This window comes from Schistocerca piceifrons, chromosome 3 (genome assembly GCF_021461385.2).
Source record: "Schistocerca piceifrons isolate TAMUIC-IGC-003096 chromosome 3, iqSchPice1.1, whole genome shotgun sequence".
NCBI classification, from domain to species: Eukaryota; Metazoa; Arthropoda; class Insecta; order Orthoptera; family Acrididae; genus Schistocerca; species Schistocerca piceifrons.
Genome location: NC_060140.1, coordinates 323,763,465 through 323,777,735, shown reverse-complemented (window position 1 = coordinate 323,777,735; position 14,271 = coordinate 323,763,465). Strand labels below are relative to the sequence as shown.

The following is a 14,271-nucleotide window of genomic DNA, read 5'->3' as shown; positions in this document are numbered from 1 at the left end:
ACACTGCAAAAACGATTTGTGGACGTATACGGGGCGTAAACTATAACTGTTTACAACATGCCACAGTGGTGTTGAGGAAGTCGAGACGAACAGTTTAGATAAGACAGGCGTAGTCTACCACGGAGGGAAACAATCTGAAATAGGCCTACAAAAGCCACCAAAGCTACAGCGTATGCCCGCCAAGAAGGATTTTTCATTTTTTCTCGTTATCTTAGGCCACTGGCTTTCACAAACATTACTGTGTTAAGCTGTCAGGCAAACGAAAGGAAAAAGACTTTTGAGCACATCATACAAAAACCACTTTTCCCAACAGATCTAAATTAAATCCTTACAGACATACTAGTAAACAGGCCAGAGAATCAAAACGATTTAATTCTTAAAAGTCACAAAATTGTGAGGTCTAATTTGTAAAAACTTCAATTTTACAGTTTGAAAGTGCAAGACTATGTGACACTCGCATAAGAGGGTTGGAGGATATACCAAGATCTCGCGCGGTGCACATGCGTGTAACTTTGGTGGGTTTATAGGCTAATTTGAGATTGTTTTCCGGCTTGACAAACCACAGGTGTCCTATATCAAACTGTTCGCCTCGACTTCCCTACATCAACGGGGTACGTCGTAAACAGCTATCGTTTACACCCTAGTGTCTGCAAGTGAAAGATATCGCGAACAGAGGATAATAGAGAGAGAAAAGATTGTCAAACACCCTCAAGCTTTCCCCCACAACCGGAAATAGTATTTTCCTAACATGGTAGGGGTACTCACTGCTTGGAAGAGACAGACCACAGAGGTCTATTGGAATTTTCTTCATCAGTGCGTCGTGCGATAGCTCACAGAGTTCCCATTGCAACAATGGTGCCGAGGAGATGAGCGTAGCTGGAAGCTCTTGCTGGCCCAAAAGCGCACTACGTGGTTATCTTTCTGTCTTTGCAGTTCTTTCATCCCCCCCCCCCCCCCCGTCCCGCAAAGGGTAGCGGGATGAAAGCAGCTAAGTATCTGCACTTGAGCCCTACTGGCAGTGATCACAATTAAGTTTAATGTAAAAATAAAAAAGTATAGTGAAAATATTCGAATTTCATCAATAGAATTGGATAATCTTGATGGGCGACTGGTGCCTGGAATGGAGATAGTGTTGAGATTCTAATGGTGCTGACAGTGTTGGTGTTGGAGCTGTTGTAGTTCAACTGGAGGTCGTTTCAGTGAGTGCATTACAGGCTCCATATAATGTAATTATAGGGTATAAAGAGGAGGTGGAGGTACAGATGGAAAGTTGGAATGAGAGTGCGGATTGGGCAATGGAATTTTTTAGTGCGTATTCCGAGGTATGAAGTAATGGAACAGGATAAAGCTGTGTTTATGACGGGAAATAGGTGCAATAGGACAGGTATGCTGTGCAGGGTGAGATAGTGTTGGTATCAGACAAGGGTACCTAGATGGTTGAAAGTAAAATGGAAGTTGTTCTGGGAGTACACTGAGAAGCCAGAACGTTATGGCCACTGCCCACCGCGACGTTGGATTCCGCCTGGTGGATATGCGGACACCTGACGCGCTATGAAGAGTAGGCAAGCGCAGCGAAGACGTAAGGGCTGCAAATGGGGAAATACATTGAGGCAAGCGACTCTGACAATGGGTATATTGTTATTGCGCAAAGGCCGTGAACGAATATCTCGAAAACGGTGAAGCTCAAAAAAAGGGTTCAAATGGCTCTGATCACCATGTGACTTAACTTCTGAGGTCATCAGTCCCCTAGAACTTAGAACTACTTAAACCTAGCTAAGGACATCACACACATCCATGCCCGAGGCAGGATTCGAACCTGCGACTGTAGCGGTCGCGCGGTTCCAGACTGTAGTGCCTAGAACCGCTCGGCCATCCCGGCCGGCCAGTGAAGCTAGTCGAATGTTCATGTGCTACTGTCGCGAGCATCTACGGAAAGAGATGGAAGGACAGTGAAACTACCATTAGGCGCAGAATGGTTGGACGTCCACGAGCTTCACAGATCTTGAGGCTCGGAGGATTTTCTGGTCTGTAAAGCAGGAAAGGTGGTGATCTCTGGCATGTCTGTTGAAAGAGCACAATGCTGGTGCACGCACAAGGGTTTCGGAGCACATCGTTCACTGTACAGTGTTGGAGCTGCGCAGTAGGCCACCCCTATGCGTTCACGTATTGACCCAAAGGCATCGTCAGTTACTGGGGTCGGGACCATGAGGATTCAATCGTCGATCAGCGGAAACGGATGGGCTCTTCAAGTGAATGACATTTTTGCTGCACTATGTCGATGGTCGTCTCCCATAAACGCCGTCGTCGAGGCGAACGGCGGCTTGAAACGTGCAGCGCGCCATGGATGCAGCCTGGTGGGAACAGACTTATGCTGTGGGAGACGTTCTCCTGCGCTTGCATGGGACCTGTGGTAGTAATCGAAGACAGGTTGACAACTGGAACCACCTGCATCCCTTCATGCTTGAAGTCTTCACCGACGGCGTTGTCATCTTTCAGCAGTATAATTTTCCAGGGCTCGGAGCCAGAACTGTGATATAGTAGTTTGAGGAGCATTAATGTGAATTCACGTTGAGATCTCGGCGAACAAATTTGCCTGATGTAAATCCCATCTAGGTCGCTATTAGGCTCCATCCCCGCTTACGCAAATCAGAGCCCTGTTGTTTGCGCGAATTACGCGGCCTGTGCTTAGTCATCTAATACCACATACCTCCACAAACCAACCAAAAAACTGCCAGATCCCTGATACGCAGGATCAATGATGTATCACTTTCCAAAGACGGACAAACACCCCATTAAGCAGGTGGTCGTAATGTTTTGGCTCATCAATGTATATGGCTGAGCCATTACGGTGAAATACTGAATTTGTTGGAGGATTTGGAGTCTCTCAAACGAAGAATAGGAGTTCCAAAATGGGTTATATTTACGGTAGTGGATGGGGGACGTAATGAATTATTTGAGTGTAGACGTAAAACGATAGTGTAGATGGTAACTGTTTATTCCAAATTGATGGGAGGAGGCTTGGCTTTACGTTACAGAAGTAGGTTGGGTGGGATAGTTGCAGTTGTTACATGGGGGCGTAGATTTAAGATTCCGACACTGCTCCTGGAGATGATTAGTTCCAACGTGGCAACGAGCTAATGATGTTATCTATTGTTTTGATGCGAGAATGGACCAGATAGAAACTCTACACTCTTCTTTGACTCAATGTCACCGAATGTAACAGACGTAGATCAGTGGCTGTTTGAGAAAATATAGCACAGATGCGCTGCACATACTGCTTAAAAATGGCATAATTACATTTACAAAATAGTTGAAGAAACTGAAGGGTAATTAGAATTTATGTTATCAAGTGCCGAAGTTAATAAAGTGATGATCACTTACTAAACGACCACGATATAGTTGCACTTCGCCTCATGTGGCCGTTATCGGAAACACCCACCGACCTTGCAGTAAAGAAGTACGGTGGTCACTACGAAAAACTCCTTGCACTGTCAATGCTTTCAGGTCAGCTGTGCATATATCCACATCTACATCTACATCCATACTCCGCAAGCCACCTGACGGTGTGTGGCGGAGGGTACCTTGAGTTCCTCTATCGGTTCTCCCTTCTATTCCAGTCTCGTATTGTTCGTGGAAAGAAACATTGTCGGTACGCCTCTGTGTGGGCTCTAATCTCTCTGATTTATCCTCATGGTATCTTCGCGAGATATACATAGGAGGAAACAATATACTGCTTGACTCCTCGGTGAAGGTATGTTCTCGAAACTTCAACAAAAGCCCGTACCGAGCTACTGAGCGTCTCTCTTGCAGAGTCTTCCACTGGAGTTTATCTGTCATCTCCGTAACGCTTTCGCGATTACTAAATGATCCTATAACGAAGCGCGTTGCTCCCCGTTGGATCTTCTCTATCTTTTCTATCAACCCTATCTGGTACGGATCCCACACCGGTGAGCAGTATTCAGGCAGTGGGCGAACAAGTGTACTGTAACCTACTTCCTTTGTTTTCTGACTGCATTTCCTTAGGATTCTTCCAATGAATCTCAGTCTGGCATCTGCTTTACCGACGATTTATTTTATATGGTCATTCCATTTTAAATCACTCCTAATGCCTGCTGCCAGATAATTTATGGAATTAACTGCTTCCGGTTGCTGACCTGCTGTATTGTAGCTAAATGATAAAAGATCTTTCTTTCTATGTTTTCGCAGCACATTACACTTGTCTACATTGAGATTCAATTGCCATTCCCTGCACCATGCGTCAATTCGTTGCAAATCCTCCTGCATTTCAGTACAATTTTCCATTGTTAAAACCTCTCGATATACAACAGCATCATCCGCAAAGGTCATTTATATATAATGTGAATAGCAACGGTCCTACGACCCTCCCTTGCGACACACCTGAAATCACTCATACTTCGGAAGACTTCTCTCCATTAAGAATGACATGCTGGGTTCTGTTATCTAGGAACTCTTCAATCCAATCACACAAGTGGTCTGATAGTCCATATGCTCTTACTTTGTTCATTAAACGTCTGTGGGGAACTGTATCGAACGCCTTGTGGAAGTCAAGAAACACGGCATCTACCTGAGAACCCGTGTCTATGGCCCTCTGAGTCTCGTGGACGAATAGCACGAGCTGGGTTTCACACGATAGTCTTTTTCGAAACCTATGCTGATTCCTACAGAGTAGATCTCTAGTCTCCAGAAAAGTCATTATACTCGCACATAATACGTGTTCCAAAATTCTACAACTGATCGACGTTATAGATGTAGGTCTATAGTTCTGCACATCTGTTCGACGTCCCTTCTTAAAAACGGGGATGACCTGTGCCCTTTTCCAATCTTTTGGAACGCTACGCTCTTCTAGAGACCTACGTTACACCGCTGCAAGAAGGGGGGCAAGTTCCTTCGCGTACTCTGTGTAAAATCGAACTGGTATCCCATCAGGTGCAGCGGCCTTTCCTCTTTTCAGTGATTTTAATTGATTTTCTATCCCTCTGTCATCTATTTCGATATCTACCATTTTGTCATCTGTGTGACAACTACAGTGCAGTCTTCCTCTGTGAAACAGCTTTGGAAAAAGACATTTAGTATTTCGGCCTTTAGTCTGTCATCCTCTGCTTCAGTACCATTTTGGTCACAGAGTGTCTCGACATTTTGTTTTGATCCACCTACCGCTTTGACATAAGACCAAAATTTCTTAGGATTTTTTGCCAAGTCAGTACATAAAACTTTACTTTCGAATTCGTTGAACGCCTCTCGCAAGCCCTCCTCACACTACATTTCGCTTCGCGTAATTTTTGTTTGTCTGCAAGGCTTTGGCTATGTTTATGTTTGAAGTTCCCTTTGCTTCCGTAGCAGTTTTCTAACTCGGTTGTTGTACCACGGTGGCTCTTTTCCATCTCTTAAGATCTTACTTGGCACATACTCATCTGATGCATACTGTACGATGGTTTTGAACTTTGTACACTGATCTTCAACACTATCTGTACTTGAGATAAAACTTTTGTGTCTAGCCGTCAAGTGCTCTGAAATCTGCTTTTTGTCACTTTTGCTAAACAGAAAAATCTTCCTACTTTTTTTAATATTTCTATTTATGGCTGAAATCACTGATGCGGTTACCGCTTTATGATCGCTGATTCCCTGTTCTGCGTTAACTGTTTCAAATAGTTTGGGTCTGTTTGTCACCAGAAGGTCTAATATGTTATTGCTAAGAGTCAGTTTTCTGTTTAACTGCTGAAGGTAGTTTTCAGATAATGCACTTAAAAACGTTTCAGTGGATTCTTTGTCCCTACTACCCGTTATAAACGTTTGATTCTCCCAGTCTATATCTGGTAAATTAAAATCTCCGCCCAAATCTATAACATGGTCGGGAAATCTACTCGAAATATTTTCCAAATTTTCCTTCAGGTGTTCTGCCACAACAGTTGCTGAGCCAGGGGGCCTACAGAGACATCCAATTACCATGTTTGAGCCTGCTTTAACCGTGACCTTCACCCAAATTATTTCACATTTCGGATCTCCGTCAATTTCCTTCCATAATATTGCACTTCTTATCGCTATAAACACGCCTTCCCCCCTTCACTGTCCAGCCTGTCTCTGCGGTATACACTCCAATCTGAGTTTAGAATTTCATTGCTGTTTATATCTGGTTTCAGCCAACTTTCCGTCACTAGCACTATGTGGGCATTGTGACCGTTTATTAAGGAGAGCAGTTCTGGGACCTTTCTATAGACGCCCCTGCAGTTTACTATAACCACATTAATATTGTCATTCCCTGTCGCGTATAGCCTACTGCTACCTTGTCGCGTCTCAGGAGGCGTCTTGTCGGGCCTAAGGAGGGAATTCTCTAACCTAAAAAACCCACATGTGCACTCCACACGTACTCCGCTACCCTTGTAGCCGCTTCCTGTGTGTAGTGCATGCCTTACCTATTTAGGGGAACTGTCAAGTAGTTCAGTGTGTCCTCGTGAAATATCACGATAAAAACTCACTATAAGCCGATCAAAATGCCCTCACTGCCAGTGCAATAATATTGTGGTTAACTAACATGCATGACTACGCTAGCGTTTCATCAGACTGAACCTACCAGTAGAAATAAAATGAGTACAAAGCTGAACATAAGTTTACATCTTACGATATAGTTATTCAAATGTCTAATAGTTATTCAAATATCTACACATTACGAAATAGGTATTCAGACAAAAAATGAAAAGTGGATAAGTACTCATAACAGATTAATGTAGACAATGAAATATAATGCACTGGAAGTGACACATCCCATCGTGCGTGATAGCACACATGCTCAGGGCCCGTATTATTCATGAGAGGCAGCCACGGACGTGGGTTGTCTGTGCTTCCACGGATCATTTGAGGGCTGCATATACGGTAAGTAAAGTATCCGGAAGACCAATACAGTCCACTGGCAGCGAAGCCAATGACTCATTTAACAAGAGAGAAACCAACGCTAATATTGCCAGCTGGGACAAGATGATAAGGGTTCAGGTATAGTGGTTTTGCATAAGGAAAATAACGAGACAAATTGTTCAAATGGCTCTGAGCACTATGGGACTTAACATCTGACGTCATCAGTCCCCTAGACTTAGAACTACTTAAACCTAACTAATCTAAGGACATCTCACACACCCATGCCCGAGGCAGGATTCGAGCCTGCGACCGTAGCAGCCGCGTGGTTCTGGACTGAAGCGCCTAGAACCGCTCGGCCACAGCGGCCGGCAAATAACGAGACAAAATATTTTATCGCGACGCTTTAGGAAAGGAAGAAGTGAAGGAGGGAACTGAAATTAACGGGGGGTTCAGGGCACAAGCTCTCGATATTGAGGAAAAGCGCAACGTGAAACAAACCTCTAGAAACAGAAAACCTCCCATAGACTTTAATGCTACTAGGTTCAGTACAAGATGATCTAGGCCAAGATGATCTTGGATCTACCAAATCCCCTGCCAATGTTGCAAGGCACAAACTGTGAAAACTGCATGCGTGGTAGAAGAGAGGGGCTCTAATGCAACATTGCATTGCGTTAGATCAACGATTCAGGCTTGGCCGACCATATTATAAAAATTACCCATACCATAGATTACAATATCAACACACGCAATCTTCCTCCTTCTGGAGTTGCATGATTGAAGAGCCCATTGAAGTTAGGATTCAAGACAATCTAACTAACAGAGGTAGCGCAGCCTGCGGTTGAGTTAGGCGTGGAACCCTGTACTAAGGTGAGAAAAAATAAAGAGTTTCCATACGTTGAGGTCTCCATCCGACGATAATAGGGTACAGACTGGGGACTGAGGTTAGCAGCTAGGTGGAGTCGCCCCCACCACCGTCACTACCGACAGAGGCAGCTGCACGGACAGCGACAGGGGCGGACTGATGGAAGGGTTAAAGGTCAACGTATATAGGAAGCCAACCAAAGTAGACCAGGGATCATCAGGAACCACCTGAAGACTGCCGACGTATATAGGAAGCCAACCAAAGTAGACCAGGGATCATCAGGAACCACCTGAAGATGACAACAAGACTGCCGAAATACCATGCAGAAGTTACAAGAGCCAGGCGGACACCTGATCATCCTACAAATCATAACATTGCTTCAAGTCTCCTGGGTGAATGGAAGACTGGTTTGATTCTATGACAGATTGGAAGTCTGCAAATCGTACTAGTTACAGTAGTAAAAAATAGAAGCTTCGCTATGGTCCTTTTGGCTTGGTTGAAGAGTACTGTGCTTGGGTTTCCTAGACAGCATTGACCTAATATCATGCTCAGAATACCCGCTCCTTCGGAACAGCGTTGTCTGATGATTAATCTCGGAGCCTTAGTGGCTTGACCGAAGTACTCCTGGCTCTGTACCTTAAGGTGTTCAGCATAGCTCTCTTCTTAACTGGATGATTGATATACAGACCGTATGAGAATCACTGAATCGTCTGTCTGATTCGGTTTGTCTAAGATATCTTCTACACATGTCTTAAGTTTGGGTGTTTGTCCATGTGGTTAATAAACTGCTGCAACACCTCACTGCCATGAGCAGATTAAAAATATATTGACATATCTAAAGAAACAGGTTGGATGGAGGCGAGCACAAAAATAAGCTATGGCTTGAGACAGTGCCGAAACCATGGCTGTTCTAATTTACATCATAAAAAAACGCATGGTCGTCAAGGTGTGTCGAAACAATATTAAAATTTCGTAGGAGTAACAAGTGTCCAATAATTTTAATGTATCTTACACTGATATTATCAAAAAAAGGCTATGACTTCACTCGAGTCTTTTCGCATGTTTTTTCTTCTCCCTTGTATAGTCTCTATATACTCCTTCCACCTTTCTGCTTTCCCTTCTTTGCTTAGAACTGGGTTTCCATCTGAGCTCTTGATATTCATACAAGTCGTTCTCTTATCTCCAAAGGTCTCTTTCATTTTCCTGTAGGCGGTATCTATCTTACCCCTAGTGAGATAGGCCTCTACATCCTTACATTTGTCCTCTAGCCATCCCTGCTTAGCCATTTTGCACTTCCTGTCGATCTCATTTTTGAGACGTTTGTATTCCTTTTTGCCTGCTTCACTTACTGCATTTTTATATTTTCTCCTTTCATCAATTAAATTCAATATTTCTTCTGTTACCCAAGTATTTCTACTAGCCCTCGTCTTTTTACCTACTTGTTCCTCTGCTGCCTTCACTATTTCATCCATCATTCTTCTTTTACTGTATTTCTTTCCCCCATTCCTGTCAATCGTTCTTTAATGCTCTCCCTGAAACTCTCTACAAACTCTGGTTCTGTCAGTTTTTCCAGGTCCCATCTCCTTAAATTCCCACCTTTTTGCAGTTTCTTCAGTTTTAATCTACAGTTCATATCCAATAGATTGTGGTCAGAGTCCACATCTGACCCTGGAAATGTCTTACAATTTAAAACTTGGTTCCTAAATCTCTGTCAAGAAGCAGCAATGTTTTGTGTACTTCAGCTGCATTCCTAAGACTATGGCAATGGCTTTTAGATCGCCACAGATTTTCAATTTTTGTTCATGATATTTGATTGAGTCCAAGAGGTCTGTCATAGTAGCATATCTCTCCTTCATGTGAACTGCATAACCAACAGGAACAGGAGGAAGATGGTTGTCATTAGGAAGTAACACAGCTTTCACACTGAACTTGGAGGAGTCTATGAACAGCCTCCATTCAAATGGATGATGGTTCAAATTCAAAGATTTCGTCAAGCCATTAATGTCGCAGCGAACAACAAGATTGTTCTTCTTCCTAAGCAAAGGAACAGTTCCATGCGACGTTTTCTGTACTTTGAGACTGTGATACCACTTTCAAGAAGATTCCATTGCTGTAGTCGAGACCCAAGAATTTCTGCCTTCTCCTTTGAAAAGTCGAGGTCTCTAATGAGAGCACTCAATTACGCTTGACTCAGTCTGTGCGGTCTATCATCTTTTCCCTCTAAATGAGGTCAGGGGATGTAGAAGGCTTGTTTGGTTCTTCTTCTTCTTCTTCTTCTTCTTCTTCTTCTTCTTGTTGCAAGGTGTCTTCATTTTCTACTTCAAACACACAATTTTCGGATGGAGTAGGAACTGGTAAACTCTCTAAATGCGGAATGGGTCGATTTGCAGATCGTAGATGTGGGTATTAAACTGTTCTTCTTTTATTGATAGACAGTCCCGCCTTTATAGTTGGAGTCAAGCAGAAATAACACTCATCTGTATTGTTTGTAGGATCGCGCCGAACGATAGACACAGCAAAAGCCATAGATCGTTTCTCATTTTTCAGCCATTCTCGCAGTGTAACTGAATATGCATTGCAACATATGTGTGGAGACCAAGACTTATCCTGGTCGCCTACTTACATACCGAGATAATGCTGGTAAGCAGTCCTTACAAGAGCCGTCAGGTTGGGTTTCTGAGAGGAAAATGTTATTTCACCACAAATGTAACAAAAATTATTTACCTTATTTACAAATTTTCGTGGCATTTTTACAAATATTACACTGCGAAAGCACTCTCAAGCCAGAAATTCTGCTTTAATTATAGCGGAAACTATATGAATCTGATAGTCACAACAATAGTATCTATGTTTATGACTTGAAAAGAGATGAAGAGCATTTATGTTTTTTATTGGACAGATATGCCAACAGCGAAAACAAAATTTCCCCCTAACTGAAAATGACTATAAAAATGAAGTGTCACTTTATATCCAAAGTAAAAGCTAATCTGTCATTTTTATAGCGATTTTTTAATTCGACAGATGTAAATACGAAATAATTAACTCTTTTTGAGCCCGAAACATTTTCATTGTTGGCCAGTGTAATCCACTGAAAAATCAATGAAGATTCTAGAAGTAGGACAGGACGTTAGTAACTAACTGGATTCTTTGCGTGGTGCGATGCAGATGCTGTATGAAAGAGTAAGCCATAGTTTATGAATGATCAGTCAATTTTTTCATTGTATTTTCCACCTGCTGCTTTATAATTTGTCTAAATATTTACTTAAATATTTTAACGTTTGCCTCACTGTAGCTATTGGTGTCCTCCGACATGTAGCTTAGCGTTTGAAGATCTGTACCATTTGGGTTTGTTAAGTTTTTATTATTATCTGATAACACACTCAACATACTTCATTTCTTGTTACTATTTTCTTTGTGTGGGGGAGTTACAGCAGAGGAACTGAAAACGCCGCCGCTCGTGCTCAGAAGCAACAGAAAAGTTTTAGTAACGAATAACAGGATTCTGCACATTTCTCCCTATACAATTTGGAGCTTGATTGTACTTAATTAGTACAAACGTGTAACTGTGGGCTTACAGTTTATCTTACCTTTTTCAACATTCCGTTTTGGCGGGAAAACATTTTTCTCTGCCTCATTTCCTAATAAAAATGGTGATAATTTCGATACAAGCAATCACTAGATGATGCAGTGGTGAATCGTATATCGTTATAATTGTAATAACTAAAGATCTGCTAATAAACATTTCTTTATTTCAACCAGTTCCAATCCACAGGCCATCATCAGATACCACAAGACATTTAAAACAGGTTACATGGCTTATGGCGACGAACATAAAGACTATTTCAACGTAATATACTCTGACGGTAAAAAGCACCATCAAGAAGGAACCGTGCGACATAAACGAAAGTTGGTAGGCGTGTTTCTACATCTCATAGATGATGTCTATTAAAATTTCGTGCCAGTCGCATAAGAGCCACTAGGAGGATGCAAATCAGATTTGCTTTAAAGACTGGCTGTAACGGCCGTGAGCGTTAGTGAGTTGATGTTAGTCAAGAAATACCTTTAAGACGACGAAGACGCCATTCTCAGCACCTCACTGAGTTTGAACGAGGTCATATAATAGGGCTACGAGAAACTGGATATTCCTCCCGTGATGCTGCAGAAAGACTTGACTGGAATGCAGCCACTGTACCTGATTGCTGGCAGCGGTGGTCGCGGGAATGTTCGGTCGCAAGAAGACCGGACTCTGGACGGCCATGTGGCGTTAGCGAGAGGGGAGACAATCGTGTTCGCCGCATGTCTCTGGTGCGCCATAATCTACCTGCAGCAGCAATCTGAGCAGCAGTTGGCACTACAGTGACACATCGGCTCTTCTAAATCGGTTACTTCAAGGATGTTCCGAGCCAGACTCCCTGTAGCGTGCTTTCCACTGACCCCATTTGAAACTAGAATGGTGTCAAGCGAGAGATCATTCAAGGGCAGGGTGGAGGTTTGTTGTGTACGAGGTGCTACAGTAAAGTAATGAGACTGATGTTAAAAAAAATGTTGCTTACCGTTTTAGTCAAGTTTAGTGTTGTCTCCTTCAAAGTAGTTCCCTTCTGATTGCATACATTTTTTCCAGTGCTTCTGCCATTGATGGTAACATTTCTTCTGTAATATCCTCCAAGACCCTCGTCACAGCTTTTTGGACATCTTGTGTTGTTTGAAAATGGTGTCCCTTGACCACTGTTTTGACTCTTGGAAATAGAAAAAAGTCTCACGGAGCGATATCTGGTGAATAAGGTGGCTGTGGTAGTACTGAAATTTGTTTTGAGGTTAAAAATTGCTGTACTGACAGAGCAGTATGCGATGGCGCATTCTCATTCCAAGATCATCAGGTATTATTAGACGAACCGTTTCTCGATTGATGTTCAATTCTTCTGCAATCATTTTAACAGATAATCTTCGATCAGATCGTACGAGTTCACGCACACTGGCCAGGTTGACATCCGTCTGTGAGGTTGATGGTCGTCCACTGCTGTCTTCATCTTCAACATTTGTCCTGCCTTCACTAAACATTTTATGCCAACGAAAAACTTCAGCTCTTGACATAATCTCCTCTCCAAAAGCCTTCTGAAGCTTACCGTAAGTTGTCGTCGCGTTTTCATCCAATTTAACGCAAAAAGAAATGGCATACCATTGTGCAATATTATACGGTTCCGTTTCCGTGACGAGAGACACGAACATGTGTTAACTTATTACAGCACAACTCACGACTGAGCAGTTGCAGCGATGTGTCTCTTGGACTAGAAGCAGCTTATAGACCAAGGTCAAAGACATTGTGCCTACGCAAGCCTACAAGGTTGCCACATCTTGCAAAGAAAATCGCCTCATTACTTTATTGTCGCACCTCGTATACTGACGAAATTTGGTTTTGCCTCGGTGCCAGAGATGGCCTTGTGTTGGTTAGAAGTAGGCCACTTGAAGATCTGCAACCAACCTATCTGCTTGCTAGACAAACTGGACCTACACCTGCAGTTATGATCAGAGGTGCGATTTCGTGTGACAGCAGGACCACTATAGTGGATATCCCGTGCACATTATGCTGCCATTTGTGAACAGCATTCCAAGGTTGTTTCCCAGCAGGATACCGCTAGCCAACATACGGCTTTTGTAACCCAGCATGCTCTTGAGAGTGTCGACACGTTGCTTTGGGCTGCTCGATTACCTGATCTGTCTCCAATCGAGCACATATTGCACATCATCGGACGGCAACTCCAGCGTGATCCACAAACAGTATTGTCCCTGTATTGACCGACCAAGTGCAATGGGAATAGAGCAACGTAGTGCACGCACGTCTCCATGCTTGCATTCAAAATGCTGGCGATTACCCTCGGTTATTAACGTAACCTGTGACCTTTCAGTGAAAATCTCTTAAATGTATTGCCGAAAGTTCATTGCTCTACATTAATTATTTTTTGGTATTGGGATTTTTTCCATCAGTGTATTTTACTATTTGGCATCAGTAGTTTCTGATGTATTTCACGCTATTTGTCGCCTTAAGTTTTATACCGCTATTTAAGCTGTTATAAATTCTTCAGATACCAGATAATGTTCCGCGAACCGAAACCAGTTAAAATAAAGAAGCAGCTCTTTGCTGTGTGCTACAACATTTAGTACTTACGAGCTGTGGGGCATCACGAGGAAAAAATGGCAAGTTACAGCTGTGTACGGCTGATACTATTAAGGAATGCAGCCGTGCGTGTCACGCTCACCTTTATCGACAAGGTTGTCGGCCACTGTCTCATCGGCGCCTATGTCCTGCAGCAGCTGGCGGTGCGACAGCTCATCCGGGTGCTGGAGGTAGTACTCTGGCGTGTGGCCGTCCTGAAAAACACAATCAAACAATTGTAATATATGATTTGAAAGCCTACAGAAACGACTATTCGGAGTAGTAACTATACAGTTTGCATTATACGAGGCATATTCAGAGAAAGGGCCGTTTTCCTGTGTTTAAATGTTGGTAGCTCTGCACAAAGTTGCACGAATCCAGTGCCATTTGT

The 14,271-nt window shown here is 43.0% G+C and overlaps 1 protein-coding gene across 1 annotated transcript in view; it reads right to left on the bottom strand.

Annotated features, from left to right (window-relative positions):
* LOC124788628 overlaps positions 1–14,271 on the bottom strand; it is a 495,884-nt gene that overhangs the window by 131,776 nt on the left and 349,837 nt on the right. Inside the window, exon 13 of the mRNA XM_047255898.1 lies at positions 13,984–14,095. Coding sequence (XP_047111854.1) covers positions 13,984–14,095 — 112 coding nt within the window. The remainder of the gene's footprint in view (positions 1–13,983; positions 14,096–14,271) is intronic.